Here is a 19,359-nt window from a genome sequence, read left to right as displayed (position 1 = left end):
CTAGCAATCATTAAATATTATGTATTTATAACCTGATATCCATTGCATGGTGTTGTGTTGAAAGCAAAACCAAAAGTAACTCACTCCTCCAGGTCCAAAGCCAGTAACCTAATCACTGACAACCACTATAGTCTCTACTTGGCAGTATGTAGCTATAGATAAATTTTATGTTGGATTTTGTAAGTCACCACAAATCTGAACTTGTTTTTTCTAGACTCTATAGGGAAAATAGAACAGATGGACTTTTCATACTGCTTAAATAAATCTCTTGCTTCCTTTGGCCAGCCTTCTGAAATAGGGTGGGTGAGTCAAATAGGTCAGACAAGCTGATATTTGGCTTCCTCTCATGTGAATAGAAAGTGGACACCTTTTATAAAATTTATCTAATTTAAAAGTGTATAGCTGATAACATTTTTGAGAAGTGATTTGTTAAAATATTGGAAGTTATGCCAGATATGCTATGTTGTTCTGTACCATTCCGAATGTAGGTGTCCTGTTTAAAATTCATTGAAATGTTGACTTTTAGACAAAACCCCTAATTTTCAATTCCTCAGCTCTCAGTAGTTACTACAATGTTATATCATTAAAAATGCCATTTAAAAATGCTAGGTTTGAGGCATAGATATTTGCAATTAAAATATTAATTGATGTATGCCAGATTATATAACTTCAGGTTTTCATCAGGACAGTGATCTACTGGACCGGCGGAAACACTGCTTCAGTGTCCAGTCTGAATCTGGAGAAGATCTTTACTTTTCTGTGGAACTAGAGTCTGACCTAACACTATGGGAAAAAGCCTTCCAAACAGCAACTTTTTTAGAAGTTGAACGGATACAGGTGAGAACAACTGCCTTGATGATTACCTTTTGGTACATTAACAAATTAGGTCTATATGAAATAATGATGCAATTTAAGAAATTCTCTAACCTCCTGCAGCTCTCAAATTATTACTGGTTTATGTATGTAATTGCATAAAAACAGCTTGCCATCTAACATTCAGAAGAAATCACCTCAAATACAGTCTTTGAGTTATGACTATGTGATACATATTTGTTAACTAAAGTTCCTGGACAGAAGAGGACAAAAAATTTATAGATTAGGGACAAAAACAACTGTTCAGATATGCTTACATACTATCTTTCATGCTACTTTATTTGTTATTGGATAACATAAGAGAACCTTGCGGGAACTAAATTGTCCTTGTGATAATCAGGGATGAGAGTACACTGAGTGAGAGTACTTACCGGATGCAAGCAAGAACAAAATTGTACCTCAGATAAATATTCATTTTTCATACATTTCTTATGTCTTGTGTATTTACTCAATTGTCAGATGACAGAGCGGAGATGGATGACATTCAGGTACAGATTACTAGTGAATTTTTATAGTCAAATTACATATCAGAGTGTTTAAAGATGACTCTGTTTTTCTCACATGACCAAAAAGTCATAGTTTTTCTTATTTAAAATAGGAGAAAAAAAAATATCTACCACAATTATAATACACCTAATCCTAGTTGTTATACTGATGTTCTAATCATGAAAAGTACATGTGGTTGGAACAGCTTTAGTTGATGTTGCCATGAGTTATTCTGTATACACACCTACAAAAGTCATATTAGCATATTAGCCTTTGCAAGTATTGGCTAATGCTCACTTTCCCTGCACTCATTTTCTGCATCCTCCTGGGAAGGCAAACACTGACAGCTTTTTATTTAGACAAATTGTTAGTTAGTTATATATTAGCCCTCTTCTGACCTATAAACCAACACATGCAGATGGACTGAATTAGTATATACTAATGATGATCCATTTTGCCAAAACTGTACTGCTGTCAGTTTTAATGCATATCACCTTTGTTGGAGGAGGAGTCGAAGAAGGTTCAACTTTTATCGTGCACTCTGTCATGCTGAAAAATGTAAGTGTGGTTCTTCTGTATAAAAAATGCAACAATATATATCCTCTGCTACCAAATATTTGAGATGCTTTGTCTTTCTCACATAACTGACTGCAACGTTGTTTGTAGAAGCACTACTGTGCCATCAGTAAAAGAATATACGGCAGTTTTCTTGAATAACTTTTAGCCCAGAAGCCACTTCATATTTGTTCTGCTCTAGTATTCATTCATCCTGCAGCATTCCTAGTTTCGATTTGTCTTTTTAGTTTTAGAGTTACATTTATTCAAAATTACTCCCATGTTTCACAAAAAGAATTTCCCTGATAATCTTAACCTCAGATTAATCTTAACCTTTCCACCTTTATTTTCATTCTACTGATGTTTAGAGTAGCAGTGATCTAGTCAAAGTAATGATTTCCTGAGAATGATTGATTATGGTAAATTTGTGAAGGTGGACAAACAGGCTTGTCATGATAGATTATTATTGTGGAACTCACATTTATGATTTCTTTATTTTCTTGCCTCTCTATATCTCAGTTTGGAAAAAAACAGAATACTAATTTTTAATATAACTGGTGTTGGCCTCCTCATTTTTCTTTCAGCAATCCATTACTGCTTTCATTCACCAATTTGCAGATTAAGATGAAATCTGGTTTGACTAAGCAGTGGTATAATTTGTCTCCAACAAGTTCTTTCATTTCTCTATGAGAAAAAAGGGTGACAGGTTCAAAACAGAGATATAAACTGTACATTTTTACTAAAATTGTGTTTTATGCAATCATATTCATACGAATACTCATATTTCATGTGAATTATAATCTAGCTATGTGCAGGTTTGTGTTACTATGAAATCATATAATTTTGAAAATATAACTGCATTTTAAACTGCCATTTAAAATTATTCAAATGTATTCTGTACTATTCCATAATCATACAAATAATAATAATTACTTAGCGAGTATAAATTGGCATTAACCTCCACAAGAGGTTAATTAGGGCCCTATTCTGATGTAATTCTAAAGAATATATCACAAATGAAAATATTTTTTAAATGCCCCGCTATAAATATGTAAAAAAATATCTTTAAGCCTAATTCATAGCTTCTGCCAGAGGTATATCTAAAACACAAATTAGGTAGGATTTTTTTTTGTTTGTTTTTTTTTAAAGAAATGTATTAGAGGTTAGTCAAGTTGATAATAGTTTAGCAATAATATGTGGTACGATGTTATAGTAATGCCATTGTGGAGGGTTACAGTCACTAGTTAGTTTTCTTTAGAAAAAAAATTGGTTGAAATGGAGATCTTTTTTTCCTTACTATATGTCCTGGTTTCAGCTGAGAGGATTGATTTTTCTTCATAGTAGCTAGTGTGGGGATACGTTTTGGATTTGTGGTGGAGACAGCATTGATAATATAGAGATGTTTTTGTTCTATGGACTTATTGTTGAGCAGTGCTTACACGGGGCCAAGGCCTTTTCTGCTTCTTGCACTGCCCTGCCAGCGGGATGGCTGGGGGTGCACAAGAAGTTGGGAGGAGACACAGACAGGACAGGTGACCCAAACTGACCAAAGGGGTATTCCATGCTATATGACGTCATGCTCAGTTTATAAGGAGCTTGGAGGAAGGGGGGGGGCGCAGCGTTCGGAGCAATGGCGTTTGTCTTCCCAAGTAACCATTATCCATGATGGACCCTGCTTTCCTGGAGATGGCTGAACACCTGCCTGCCCATGGGAAGTGGTGAATGAATTCCTTGCTTTGCTTTGCTTGTGCGCGCGGCTTTTGCTTTACCTATTAAACTGTTTTTATCTCAACCCACGAGTTTTCTCACTTTAACTCTTCCAATTCTCTTCCCCATCCCGATGCGGGGGAGTGAACGAGCGGCTGCGTGGTACTCAGCTGCCGGCTGGGGTAAAACCATGACACTATATCACAGCATTGTTATATGAAGACTCTGAGACTACTGTAGCTTGCATGATGATGTGCAGTTATATATGATTGTCAGGTTGCCTTTGTGTTCCTGCTACTTTATGCTAAAATTTTCACCACTTCCATCATTATATTTTTTCTTGCTGTCCTTATTTGCATTGTAGTTATTTGTTTCCTAATATAAGGATTATTGTGTAAACTAGTTTCTGTTACAGTACTTTAATGTAGAGTACTTCAACTTCTCCAATGAAGTTGAAACTGAGTTTGAAAGTCTGAATTAAATCTTGGGCTTATAGTATGGTTTCCCTTAGCTTCTGAGACAGCTTAATACTAGGTTTCCAACATATAATTCCTCCCGTAATTTAAACTGTGTGTATCGAGGGAGTAGAATCTAAGGAATAACTTTGGGTTGTCTCCTTCAGCCCTGCCTGACCCACTGAATTATTCATAAACTCAATTTAAGATTCAGTATTCTGTGAGAGAACAAGAAATATGTGTTGAAATATCTTCTGCTTCTTTTTGGAGGGAGATGCTTCAGTTCTGATAAGGTTTTCATGAGCTCTGTGTGAGAAATCAGCAACTAAAGCCAAACATCCACAGTATATATTATTAATAGTCACTGATTTAGTGATTTAAAGTGTATGTTAAATGTATAAGAAATTTTAAATTATCAAGTCTCCTGGGAAGGGTTTCTGCATTTTTGTTTTCTCCAAATCTGACTTAAAAGACAAATTAAAGAAAATAAAGGTGAGAAAAAAGTTAACAGTTAACAAGTGTCTGAAAGTTCACATTCTTACTCTGGCCTGTGACCAGAATCATGTGCAAGTGTGTACAACACATGCATAAAGCAAGGGACATTCTTCCCCAAAGAAATTAAAATCTCACTGTCCAGAGATCCTTTTGTTATTCTCACATTTTTGTTTCTCTGAATTGTTTTGAACATCATGGAATACATAGTCTGAGGGCATAGACTGGTCTTAGGTGTAAGTAAAGAATAAGTAAAGAATCAGCTACTACTGGTGGTCTGCACCTTATAATGCAGTTTCTTCATACCGATAACCACGTTGACCTGAACTAGATGATATTTCACCGCAAACTGTGCACTGCCTTTTGTAGAAAGAACCTGCAGTCTGGGAAGCAGGTTTCTTTTTCTGTGCAGCATTGAACCAAGACTGATATGTCCTGTTTCTCATAAATCTTAATTTCTCAATGAGACTAATTAACCCAGGCACAGTGCTGTGCTTAAGCAGAGGTAGCTGTGCCAGCTCAGCATGGTGCTACAATGCACATTGTAGGTTGACCTCTTGTGTTGAGGTAGGAGGTCAGATGAGTTAGAGAGCAATACATATTTTAAATTTGATATACTGTCCCCTTGCCAAATTTTAATTCTCAGTAAAGGTTCTATGTCTGTTCTAGATATCTTGGAGGTGTACAAATAAAAATGTAGTTTGCATCTTGTAGGAAGTTAGCAAGGTTAATTCAACAAAACTGTACATTTTTTTGCTTTGCATGCAAAACCTGAAAATTTTGGCATATGTGAATTCATTAAGTAGTAAGTCACTTTGAAATGTATTACTTTACTCTCTTTTCTTCTACTAATGATATGTTGCCAGAGGCAATATCCTCTCCTTTTCTAACAACACTGATTTACGATCAAAGTTTACATATTCATAGCAGTTTTATGGTGTAGCCGCTCAAAAAAAAAAGCCACTTTTATTTGCCAACATAAACAGAAATACCATATGACTGCAACACTGCAGAGATGAATCATTGATTTTGTAATTTAAAATTTTGGGGTTTTATACATTAAGAGTTATAATGACCAATTGTACCTCTGTACTGTATGAATTCAGATTTTATACATATAGTGAAGTACATAAAGTTCTTTCAGTGTTGGAAGCTATAAGAATAGACCAATTGCTGTTTTCCACCTCAACAGCAACAGTAGGAAACTTTTCATTTACTGACGGGCAGTTACAGCTCTTGAGCACCTTTGGTGGATCACTCAGTAACAAGTGATTTACCGTTCCTCAGTAATAACACAAAACCATCTTGTAAGGTATGTGTCATGGATTGATTTTACTTCTGAGTTGTAGCTGGCCATGCTTTGTCTATAGACTGCTTAAACACTGCACTTGTGCCCCACTGACAACTAACAGAGTGTCCTTCAGCTTCAGTGATGGATATCACTGCATTTGAAACCTGGATACTAGAGCTTTTTGTGTGCACAGAGATTAACCAACAACTGTTTGTACGTAGTTGAGACGTAATTTGATCAATGAAAGTAATTCACTCAAATATTTCAGTTCCAGAAAACAAATCTATATTGAAGTGTAAGAAAGTCAAATTTAAAATAACCGAAGGATCTATATAGGTATGAACTTTCTATTTTCCTTCATTACAATATCTATTTCAACTCTTAGAAGCTGTTAATGAGCATTTCAGCTTCTTGTGTTCTGGGGAAGACCATTTAAAATCCAAAGAGCCCACCCAAAGAATATATAAGTAAAGGCATGTGATTTATCCCTAATAATCAAAATGACAACAATAATACATATTTTTGTAACATTGATAATTTAGTAACTTACATTGTTCTCATGTTTACAATTTATATTTTGGTTCTTTGACACATTATAGATCATGGAAGTCTTTGTTCTCATTTTGTATATTTAGTGGCTACAGCAACATTTGAAGAATGTAACTATATTTCATTTAATATGGAGGATGAAATTTCTATAAAATAAAAATAGTTTCTTTAAAGAATTTACATCAGATTTTGAAATGTTTTAATTTTTTAACATATTTTGTGATGAAAAATACAAGTTTGTAATTCTGTACCTGAAGTCAGCCTTTGTATATTGGTCCACCAGCTGAAGCAAAAACAGTATTTCATACGATTAAGTCAATTACTACATTGTATGCAATACTACCTTTTTCACTGAGATTTAGGCCAACACAAAAGCACAATAAACAGCATACCAAAGGGATATTTTACAAATGCATTTATTTTTTTCTTAAAATGCTAAAAGGAATATATTAATGTTAGAGGAAGATACTAGGTACCAAAACAAATAAAAGTGTTCAAAAATAATGAAATTTCCCTTTTAGCAGTTGTCATTGGTAAACCACTGAGGCAATTCTGATTCTGATTTATTTTTTCCCTAATGGAAGCAAAGTCTCTTTTTACAATACTTAGAAAATGTCATCGCTGATATAAATCCTTTGATTTGAAATACACTGGCAATAAATTGACCTATTTACACACAAATGCCTTATTTATGATAGTAATTTTGAGATATATAAACATTAGAATAAAGACAGAAATACTGGTCCTAGAAAGAATTTGAAGAAATGTGTTCTGTGGTAACAACCTTCTCTGATTTTTCTTTTACAGTGCAAGACGTATGCCTGTGTTTTGGAGAGTCATCTTATGGGACTTACCATCGACTTTAGCATGGGCTTTGTCTGTTTTGATGCTGCCACAAAGGTAAACTTCTAAGACTTGTTTCCATTACATTATCATTATTCCTTGTTATTTCTTATATTTTGTGGTAAGTAGTACATCCTTAAAATGTACTTCTTTTTGTTATTGCAACAGATCATCCCTTGTCAAAACTCTCGTGTTTTAGTTTAAACTCAGGAGTGATTTCTAAATGATGTGAGAAGTTGTATTCTGCTATGTGCTTGATATTGAAAAGTCAATAGCAATATCAAACTGAAACAAGCATCAAGTCTTCATTCTGTAATTTCACATGAAAACCCAGACTGATTCAGATTGATGTTTCTTTTGCTGGTGCATTCTTGGTTTTGAGAGGAAAATAATCTTCTTGGTTTCAAGCTGATCTGTGAGCTTTGAAAAGAACCTGCCTTGCTTTTCTCCTGTTTCATGGGTGGGAGTGTGTGTTATTACAGCAAATCTCAGTTTGTGTTTTAGATATTTCTGTTCAGGTGTCTGTAAAAAAGAGGAATCAGCCATGGTCTCTATGCCTCACGCTTTTCTCATGAGCCCTAAAAAAGCTCAGTACAACTGATTAAATAGTTCCCCATATCAAGTGAATAATACGGGATTGTGGTGGTTTAACCTTGGCTGGACAACTGGAGTGAAGCTTTGATGACTTCATGACAAAATTAAGAAAGCCAACATGGAATTTTCCGTCTTCCAGGTCTCCCAAGCTTGAGAAGGCTCATAAAGCATTGTAAGAGTATGAGGCAATTTTACTTTTCCCTCTTCCCTTCATCTCTAAAGCCACGAAACCATGGAATGAACCTGTTCCTTCTGGGGTGGCATCTAGCCTCAGCATCCAAAAAGTTCTGAAATCTTAAGTCAAGCATTGACCATAACTGAGTGTGTATGGATCTTGAGGGTCTAAATACTGATGAAAGAGGGCACGTTTACAGGATCTGAAAGAGACTTCATCAAAGTATGAAAGGGCAGCAGATGTGTGAAGGGATTTCCTTCGGGAAGGGAAGGCCTTCAAAGGCATTATGTGGACAGAACCTTCAAAGGCATTATGTGGACAGGAGGCTGCTCCTCCTCCTTCTCTCCTGCCAGCCTTGCAGTGGGTAGCAGTTCACAAAACAATTAGCGAACCCAGACCAGCCTTAGAAATCTGTCGGTACCACTCATTCTCCACCCTTACATACAGCCTGCAAGGAAGAGCAGGGTCTCCTGCTGATCTGTCAAATCTGCCACCAACCCCCTACTGTGTTGCTCTGGTCCTCAAAGCTCCTGACACTACCCAGGAGCTGCATGCTGTGGCAGAAGTGATTCCCCCTGAAAAAATACTCTATCCCATTTTTCAGTGCTAAACTTATCTCCTACTTTCCCTTCCACCTTTTCCACTGTATTTCTTGCACTTTGTGTGATTTCATTTTAGAGTCATAAAATCAGTTTTGACTTAATGCTTGCCGACTTTTCTTTTAAAAGTGGGTTTTATTTTCCTGAATGGAAAGAGGGACCATGCTGGTAAAGCTCAGGAGTCAGTACATGGAGAATCCTGGAGGTTTCAGTGTTTGTTTCATTTTTCTTTGACACAAAAAGACAGGTAAGCAGAGAGTACAGTTTAAGACACTGTGTTAAAAATGCCTGATTTCTTAGATAGCATGCATACCAGAGATATGCCACATTCAATAGCCATGGAGAACCTGTACGCTGGAAATTCAAGAAAATAAAAGCACAGCAATAATTGACATTATTAAATTCATTGCAGACTTATAATATGAAGAGTTCAAGACCTTTTCTTTTTCTCACTTACAAATCCAGACCTCCCAAAATGGAGCCTTCAAAGCAAAAACTCCACAAGAATCATAAATATTTTAGTTCTATAAGTAATACGCAAAAGCTTCTTGGAGACTGCTCTTCTGATAATTGTCATTAAAAACTGTGTGTCATGTGCTAGTCATACTGTCTTACAGGTCCTCCTGTCACTGTTCACCAATCCTTGGGAAAACCCCTTCATTAATCTCACAAATATTTTATGAAACATATAATGCAATTCTTTTGGTGCCCCAAAACTCATTATATTCTTCTGTTACGATTTAAAACGCACATCATCTAGAAATAAAAAAAAAGTCTAACAAAACCAACAAAAACTACTCAGCTCCCTTCAAATTTAAGGTTTCGTACACACAAATACAGATACACATTTTTGTGCCTTGAGTGCAAGTTTTACATAATCAAATGAGAAAGTTCCCAAGTTTTCTAATCAGATAGAACAGTATTTATGCTGTCAACAGATTCCTTAAAAAATGGTTTCAGGATTCTGATATATAGTCACTTAAATAAATTGTGTAAGCATAAGGAAACTAGTGTGTAACTGTAAAAAATACTTTACATAGAAAAAGTTTACATATAAAAGCAGTAAAAATATTAACTTTTAAGCAGATTGTGTTGCCTTAAAACTTTCAGTGTTGTAAGCAGAATTCAGTTAATATCCTCAGAAACCTACCTTCAGTGTTGCACCTTAATTAGTTTATATGTTAAAGTATAGCACCGTGGATAAAAAAGCGGACATACTGTTTTGTCAGGTAATGAGGCATTATGCAGTGTGAGATGACAGGGATGGCTCCAGTGCAATTGCATTAGAAAAGAAGAGAAACAATACTGTATAATGCTACATAATCTGTTGCCAAGTGACTGCTACAGTTGAAATTGTAAAAAAAGCCATAGGATGAAAACTTGTCTCAAATCTACCCTAAGTGTGTCAACCACATTTTAATGAGTACCTAAATAGCAAAACCATTACCCACTCTCCATCATTTATGGAAAGATAAAGGTTTTGATTCTCTCAGCCAGAAATTTATTCAGATATCTTCATTATGATGAATGTGTAGGTTGTGTCTGTGCTGGTAAAGTTCTTCAACAGTATTGCTATACTCACATAAACTGAAACAAAAACTAGTAGTGTTTAGTCACATGAGCTAAAAGTATTATTTCGCCACCTAATGAAGGAGTTCACATGAAGCAGGAGTTCAAAATCTCTTTTACAAGAAAGAACTGAGACAAGAATGAAAAATGAAAAATGGAAAATAGTTACAGGACCAGGAAAACATGAATACAATTTAATTATCTCTATCTTATTAATATTCACATATACACTTGTGCATTAAGACTGTACAAAAGTCCCAGCAACTTTCACATGAATTAACAAACTCAGTATTAAAGACAAAAATGCTATTTAAAATGTCATACTGTTAATGAAAAAAAAAAATACATCTAATTCTTTATAAATTGAATTTTTATAATCGCTATTTGAAAAATCAGTACAAATCATTATCTTTCCACTTCCAATGACGGGACACCCACAATTTCTCAAGGCAACCTGTTTCAGTGTCTCACCAGCCTCATCATAACAACTTTCTTCCTTATGTCCAATTGAAACCTAGCGTCTTTTAGTGTAAAAACGTTGTCGCTCTTCCTGTCAGTATAGGCCTTGGTAAAAAGTCTTTCTCTGTCTTTCTGCTAAGCCATCTTTAAGTATTGAAAGGCTGAAATATGTCTCCCTAGAGCCTTCTCTTCTCAATGCTGAAGAACCTCAACTCTCTCAGCCTTTCTTCACGGGAGAGGTATTCCATCCCTCTGATCATTTTGTGATCGTCTTCCAAACCTTCTCTAACAAGTCCATGTCTGTCTTGTACATGTTCACTTCTATTATTTTGCCACTACTCCTACCACATTCCACTACTCTTTTTTAGGTGAAGCTTAACTTGAAGCCATATTCTATAGACTTCAGAGTTCAATGTCAGATAATTCATTCAGTCCATCTCTCACTTCTCCCAGAATAACACTGCAGATGATAGATACAAAAATTTTTAATGAATTCAAAGGGAGTCTTGGACAAGTATTTGGAGGACAGATCTAAAGGATATAACTGAATATTTTTTATTACTATTTATTTGTCACATTTTCACATTTCCCAGAAAACAAACCTCAAGTGGTAGGTCCTGAGGACACCTGAGAAATCCCATGATGCAGTAGGATCTTCAGTAAATCTTCAGGCTAAAATTTCTATTTTACACTTAACACTGTGCTCATGGTATTTTAAATTTTCTTTCTTAATCACTACTGAATTGACTGTGAACTATTTTTAATAGTGAATAATCGCTAATAAACTGAAGTGAAGCCAAGTTCTTTCAACTCATGACTTTAACAGTTGTTCAGCTATTCCAATATTCAAGTTATTTAAGCAATGAAACAATATTTAAATTGTTTGTTCCCTCTTACATTTCAAGTTAATAGATTTTTTTCCAACATGCCTGACAAATTGCAGTCAAAATTTCATAAATGTTCTAAAACCCAAACTCGCTACCAATGCTCATGAATGAGTTTATAGAGGTAATGACTCTCATTACGCTTACAGTTTCCAGACAAAAGATATACAACGCTGTGTGGCTTGTTTCCTTGTTTACTGTAATTTAATCTTTATATAATACTTTGTTATGTAAGTTGAAATCAGTGGTTAAAAGCTGTCGTCTGTGCTAAATGTATTTCTAGTCAAACAGATCATAGTTCGATAAAAACATTGTTTCCATGTCTGCACAGGCCTATGATAAATATGAGTACACAAAGTATTAAACAGAGTTCTTCAGAACAAGTCTGTACTGTGATGTGATTATAACAGCACTGGCATAAATCATAGCTGTTTCTGCTGCATATCCCCTGCTTTCTCTTACGCATTTTCTGACTGATAGCTCATAGACCCAACAGTAGTTTATCATTTAGAGCATTTGGTATGTCGCTTTATAACAAACTATTGTGATCTCCTGAAAGGAGAATGAACAGTTTTTAAGAACTGCACCATATAGCGCAAGCAGACATTGGCAACTGTTTGAGTAAGATTAATTTCCATTATGTATTAACTTCTATTCATATTCAGTAGTGATGTACCTGGAGTGACAAGGCCACCTGCCTCCTGTGTTGGCATACATCGAAGTTTAAATCTGATCATTAGTGAGTGTCACCACTGCATCTCTTCCACTGGGGACTTCAAAAAATGTCCACGAGCTTTAATGCAATTTCATTTGGATTATTTGAAATAAAGATGTCAAATAACATCCTCTTATTGAACTTCTCCCTTTCTTCCTTACTTCACTTCCTAAAAGTGAATTTAATTAATCTTTGTGAATACCATTTAGATACTCTCCTTTCTCTTGGCTGCTGTTGTGGTTTATCCCAGCAGGCAGCTAAACACCACACAGCTGTTCACTCACTCCCCTGCCCCCAGGGGGGGTGAGTGAGAAAAAAAATTGGAAAAAAAAGATAAAACTTGCTGGTTAAGATAAAGACAGTTTAATAGGACAGAAAAGGAAGGGAATTATTATTATTATTATTATTATTATTATTATTATTATTTACACAAACAGGTGATGCACAATGCAAATGCTCATCACCTGCTGACTGATGCCCAGCCAGTTCCCAAGCAGCAACCACTGCCCCCCCTGGCCAAATGCTCTCTTTTTTTTTTTTTTTTTTAATTTTGTTCAGCATGACATCACATGATATGGAATACCCCTTTGGCAATTTTGAGTTGGCTGTCTTGGCCATGCCCCATCCCAGCTTCTCATGCACTTGCAGCCTCCTCACTGGTAGCACAGTCTGAGAAGCTGAAAAGTCCTTGACTTAGTGTAAGCACTGCTCAGCAACAATTAAAACATCAGTGTGTTATCAACATTATTCTCATACTAGATCCAAAGCACAGCAATATACCAACTACTAGGAAGAAAATTAACTCTATCCCAGCTGAAACCAGAACAGCTGCCTAATCAAGTTTTCCAGATTCTGTTTAGTTACTCCTTGCATTACAAGGTGTCTTAGTATACAGCATCTACTCCAGGCATAATTTTTTTTTGAGATGTTTTAGATGCTAAATGGTTTTTTTTTTGTTTGTTTTTGGTGGTTGGTTTTTTTTAATTAAGAAAATTCTAAATGGATTTAAAAAGTTCTGTTGCAGGTGTTAGAAGTTATAAACCAAATTTTACCTTGGTCACTTTTGCAGCATTGTGTATCAATGTCTACTGGGCAAAACGTTTCTCCCAGCTCCTGCAGAATGACAGCACTTCAATTCAGGTCCTACATTTGTCTAACATCAGCTAGTGTATAGATGTCAATGTTTTAATGAGCTATATATGATATAGCTCATTAGAAATATGAATTAATAAATGATAATAATAATAATATAACTCTTGTGGATGATATGTTAGGTATGGACATACACAGATATTATGATAAGCATTTATGTATAATGTTTTGCAGCCAGTGTAGGCACCTTAAGAATTAAGGATGAAGATGAGAGATTAAAAAGTGTAACAAGACGTATACAGAAGTTCATCTAACTGCTATTCTGAAAATGATCTAATGTATAAAACTACTTACTCAAGTGGCATTCAATAGCCTATTTTAACATGCTTCTAACAAAAAACTTCTAACAAAATACTCTTCAAGTGTATGCGTGTATATACATAGACATATGTATGTTATACATGTTTCTGTTTCTACTGACATTGATTAAAATTGTTTTCTATAATCTGCATATTTGCATCATAGCTTGTACAAATAATATATGTATGTGTTTGTGTGAGTGTACATTGCAATATACCTACCTGTGCAAAGTGCTATGTCTGTACTCCATCACGTTTACTGTTCATTAAAGCAGGAGTCAAATATGTATATTTGTCAGATGAGAAAAAGATCAGCCTTTATAGTACTGAAAATAAAGTGCTGCTGAATTATATGGTGATGCTAGAACAAAGTAACAAAAGGCTCTGTAATGGCCCATGAGGTGCATATGAACAAAGCTCAATGTACCAGTCATCTCTTCTCTTGCAGACACTTTGTGCACTTCATCAAAAAAGAAAATACATTGTAAACAATAAATAGCATTGCAACTATCTTTAATTTGTTTTTCATACCAAAGGACTGCTAAATAATGCAGAACAGAATTTCTCTTAATTTCTTTTGGAATAAACGCCATGTTTTCTGGGGATACATACCTTAAGGTCTGTCTCTTCACGCAGCTAATACACATAGAGCATATTGAAATAAAACAGCATGTAAAAACCCCTTGATATCCAAAGTTCAGTAATAGAGAAGGCAGATGGAAACCAGGCTCACTTCAAAGTGGAGATTTAATAAAGTAACTCTTGTGAACAAATATTTATTTCATGCTTAGAAATTGAAACGATGAACAAACAACTACTATAACTTTAATATAAGCTATCAAGCATGGTTCATACAGTCTTACGTACTGCAGCTAGAAACAAGCAAATGTTGGTAGATCATCCACCAGTACTAAGCAAATAAACTGTAGTCTTTTAACATTCAATGTAACTTCAATAATGGACAAGAAGAGTTATTTTATTAGGGCTGACTTTCTTGCTTTTTTCCTTTGTCTCATTTTTGTTCTTTATCCTCTGCGTCCTCCTCTGTCTTTCCCTTTACAGTTATAAAACCATAGCAGTTGACAAAGGAAATTGCCTTGGACCATATTTCTTTTGTAGTAAAACACTCTCCAGAGATCAGGAACACAATAGAGCTGAGCATGAACAAGATCTTAATCCTACTCCGTTCCCTACTGCTGCTATCAGTATGGACAAAGTGTCACTTTGTAAGAATGCAATCTTTCTCAATTAGGTATGAGACAGCCAAATTAAGGTGTATCCCCAATGCCTGAAGACCCAACTACTTTTATTCTTGAAAATAAGGACCTGTAAGGCATCTACTCTTGATTTAGTTTGACTTGTAGAAGTATCACTTATTTTAGTCAGATGACAAAAAAAAATTAGCTTGAAAGGTGCCCATTGAAATTTAGCATAATTCTGTAATATACATTGTATAAAAAATTGCTTTAAAAAGCTAAGCAGAAGAATGATTTAATCAGTCAGAGTATCAAGAAAAAAACAGGAGGCAGTGTTGGAAAAGTACGGCTACAGCTTTTTGAGGATGTGATGGAAAAGGCAACAAAGGGATTTGCTGAAAGTAATATTTGAAAAGTGACATCCTTTCCTTAATAAAGATGGTTTCTTTATTTACTCTATCATTTGCAGGTGGTCTGAGATGTAGCTAGCTAATCATTATACAACACTGACCAACTCTCTCAAGTTTTTTCCAAACATTCTATTGAAAGCCAAACTTCTTTCGCTATTACATAATAAAACCTGTGTGATTCATGTCAATGGAACATATAGCGAAAACCTGTATTTGATGATGTGCACTGGCAGGTGAAATGATGTCATTACAGTATGTGGTGCAAACACTGTTTCACAAGTGTGTTAAGTGTAAGTGGCCTTTTTGCAAGAATAGAATTCGTCCACAGTGCATAATCCAATATAAAAGAGGCAAGACAGTTAAATAATAAATCGAACGTAATTCATCACTGAAGCCATAGGACACAAATTAATTCTGTTCTGTCTGGAGATTCTCATGCTGACAAAATACAGCTTTTCTTTCCTAGTGCCAATGCAAAACACCCTGTATATCCTTGGTAAATCATAGAGCTATCACAGAGCCATGGACTAGTCAGGTACTCATATTTCTATGCAAGTTCCTTAGAGTATGGTAAGTAAAAATACAGAGACACCTATTTATTATGTGTTTAATAATCTAATCTCAGTTTAGGGTAAATCAAGCTCCTTGACCCTGTGGTGGGTTGACCCTGGCTGAGGGCCAGGTGCCCACCAGAGCCGCTCTATCACTCCCCTCCTTCACCAGACAGGGGAGAAAAGGTACAATGAAAAAAAAACTTACGGGTCGAGATAAGGACAGGGAGAGATCATTCTCTAATTATCATCACGAGCAAAACAGACCGAACTTAGAGAGGGAATTCATCTTATTTATTACTAAGCAAAACAGAGTAGAGGAATGAGAAATAAAACCAAATCTTAAAAACACCTCCCCCCACCCCTCCCATCTTCCCGGGCTCAACTTCACTCCCGGCTTCAACCTCCTCCCCCCTCAGCAGCACAGGGGGACGGGGAGTGGGGGTTACGGTCAGTTCATCACGCGGTGTTTCTGCTGCTTCTTCATCCTCAGGGGGAGGACTCCTCTCACCGTTCCCCTGCTCCAGCGTGGGGTCCTCCACGGGCTGCAGGTGGAATCTCTACACCCCCTCATCCTCCCTCCATGGGCTGCAGGGGGACAGCCTGCCTCACCATGGTCTTCACCACGGGCTGCAGGGGAATCTCTGCTCCGGCGCCTGGAGCACCTCCTGCCCCTCCTTCTGCACTGACCTGGGTGTCTGCAGATGTTCTTACATCTTCTCACTCCTCTCTCTGGCTGCAAAAGCGCTCTCTAACTGTTTTTCTCTTTCTTAAATATGTTATCACAGAGGCGCTGATGGGCTCGGCCTTGGCCAGCGGCAGGTCCATCTTGGAGCCGGCTGGCATTGGCTCTGTCAGACACAGTGGAAGCTTCTAGCAGCTTCTCACAGAAGCCACCCCTGTAGCCCCCCCAGCTACCAAAACCTTGCCACGCAAAACCAACACAGACCCATAGCAAAACAAAAACCCTAACCAACACTCCCAATCATACCCTAAACTAAGATAATTATGATGCATTCCCACTTTTCTGATATCATTAGCTAGATCAAAAGTTATTTTGTTTCGTGACATCACATCAAAATTGTATGTAGTTTAGTCCAGGATTCTGAAATGATGGGAATAAGTAGCAAACTGACATGTGATATGAATGTGAAAATATTTTCTGAGGTTCCTTACAGAATATGTGTTCTAGATTTAGGACTGGTGCTAAGAATAGAAACAATATAATTTTCTTCATTTGTGTGACTGTGGGGAACGTCAGCAAAGTATTACAGATACTGAAATCAATAACTTTTCTTCCATGTGCCATTTATTTATTGAATTTATGTCCCATCTATAAAATAAAAATATGCAGGCAGAGAGAATCCTTGGGTAATTATAGCAAAATAACAACAGCAGAAGATACTAGGCAGTAATTTGGTTACAAAGACTAGAACAAATGAGTCCTAGATAATTACTTATAAATAAAATATTTCTCATTAAAAAGTATTGGTGGAGAACCTTGGTCCTAGATATGTCAAATGGAAAAAATCCTATTAATTTCCGTTAAGACAGGATTTCACTTTTTGATGATTTTGTATTACAATAATTTAATAGCATCTCAAGAGAAGTCTTAAATCTAATTTGTCAGCTTGTCTGCACTGCTTATTTGTTTGCATTGCATTCTGATATTCTTTGAAGTTAATTTCATTAAATGGTATAAAATGTAAAAAGCAGTGTAAATGATCTCTGAATAATAATTGGTTGTTTTTAATGTTATACATGATACATACAGTATTTGTTCAATGAGATGGTCTTCTTACAGTGCATTTCTCAAAACATGAATTAACTATGTCAGATTTTCCATGATTGCACTAGACTGTATGCAACTTGTGAAGCTGGTGGTATTTTCAGTATATGCTATTACCTTCGTCCCCAGTTTCTAAATTGGACTGCTTGCTGTTATTCACAAGTTCTGTCTCTACTCATGGATTGAGAGTTCCCTTTTAAAGGCAATAAATAGTGCACAATGACTTGTCATCTTGGTCTTCCATCAAGGCATGATAAAGTTGTGTGCCTCTACTTGAGAAGTGGCTCAGGGTCCTCATGAGCAGCTGATGCCAGAATCTTTTTGAATTTGGTTGGGATTTATGCTGTAAAGGAATTTTAAGGAATTGCCACCAGTCCACCTGTCAAATCTGTTTTAGAATAAATGAAAATTTACCTCTTTCTGTAAAATATTCTCAGTGATGCAAGTTACACACAGTTACTGAGGATTATACAAGGAAAGCACTTGAAGAAAACAGGCTGCTTTTATTAACTAAAAGAAGCCCTGTCAGAATGTATTATAGAGTGTTGAGCTCAGTAACACTGCACCTTCAAACCAGTAATACTTCTGCTTATATTTGGTAATTCATAAAAAGTGATTTAGGAATAATTTATATGACACATGTTTAGTTTTTTGGCAATTTGTGAAAAAGCCAACATGCTTTACAAAAGTACTTATTGCTTAGAAGTCAATGTATACATAAATATATATGTATTTCCACAAAATTATGTCCTATCCATATTATCTCTTAACTCTCTGAGGCAAGCATTCAACAAATGGTTCTGAGGAACTGTGAGGTTCAAAAACATGAACAAATCATTTAACAGTGTGACGTGGTTCAGCCCCAGCCCCAGCTGAGCACCTCGTGGCCACTCGCTCACCCCTCCCCGGCAGGATGGGGAGGAGAACAGGCAGACAAAGGCAAAGCCCGGGGGCTGGGATACGGACCCGTTACTGGGACAGCAAAGGGAGAGGGAAACAGTCAACAGCAGTACTGATAATGGAATATACACAGCGGGTGATAACAGAAAACAATTTACTGACCCGATGACAGACTGGATGCTCAGCCCGTCCCGGAGCCACGCCAAACCCGTCCCTCCCCGACTAGCCCCCTTTTATGGGAGCATGACTTCACATGGTATGGAACAGCCCCCTGGCCAGCTTGGCTCACCTGTCCTGGCTCCTTGTGAAAATTAACTCTATCCTCGCCAGAACCAGGACACAGTGGTATAGATCAGTATCCTCAAGGGTGCCTACTCTTAGTGCAGGAGAATTAGCCTTTAAAATTAGAATTCAGAACAGGCACCACAATGAGCACTGTGACACTGAAGTCAGCCCACTGGACCATGAAAGATAACAATATGTGAAACTCTGTCTCTCATGTTTATGTCACTGCTGTAGCTACACATCTCTGTGAAACTGGGTGCTTAGGTGAGTAGGTTTTGCTTCTCCTTTCTACTTTGGCCCTATGAGGTAGTCATTGAGAAAGGATAGGTGTGGTCCCTGTTCACTGCTTATGCATTTGGCAGTAATGAAAATGAAAAGAAAAAAAACCCCAAACACCCAAAACATATGAAATCACAAGAGGAAGTAACCCAGTGATCCCCAAGATACTGTATTTTAAGAGAGCGATCTGACTGCTGGTCATAGCATTCTGCATCATCTTGTGCATCTGCTACAAATGCAAAAAGTGCAGTT

General features: G+C 36.5%; 1 protein-coding gene across 6 annotated transcripts in view; it reads left to right on the top strand.

Annotated features, from left to right (window-relative positions):
• SNTG1 (syntrophin gamma 1) overlaps window positions 1–19,359 on the top strand; it is a 365,935-nt gene that overhangs the window by 329,820 nt on the left and 16,756 nt on the right. For all 6 annotated transcript variants that reach the window (XM_075744109.1, XM_075744111.1, XM_075744112.1 and 3 more), the window contains 2 exons: window positions 685–837; window positions 7,216–7,308. In XM_075744109.1, coding sequence (XP_075600224.1) covers window positions 685–837; window positions 7,216–7,308 — 246 coding nt within the window. The remainder of the gene's footprint in view (window positions 1–684; window positions 838–7,215; window positions 7,309–19,359) is intronic.

This window comes from Balearica regulorum, chromosome 2 (assembly GCF_011004875.1).
Source record: "Balearica regulorum gibbericeps isolate bBalReg1 chromosome 2, bBalReg1.pri, whole genome shotgun sequence".
NCBI classification, from domain to species: Eukaryota; Metazoa; Chordata; class Aves; order Gruiformes; family Gruidae; genus Balearica; species Balearica regulorum.
Note: the sequence above shows the minus strand (reverse complement) of the source record. Positions and strands in the feature narration are given on the sequence as shown.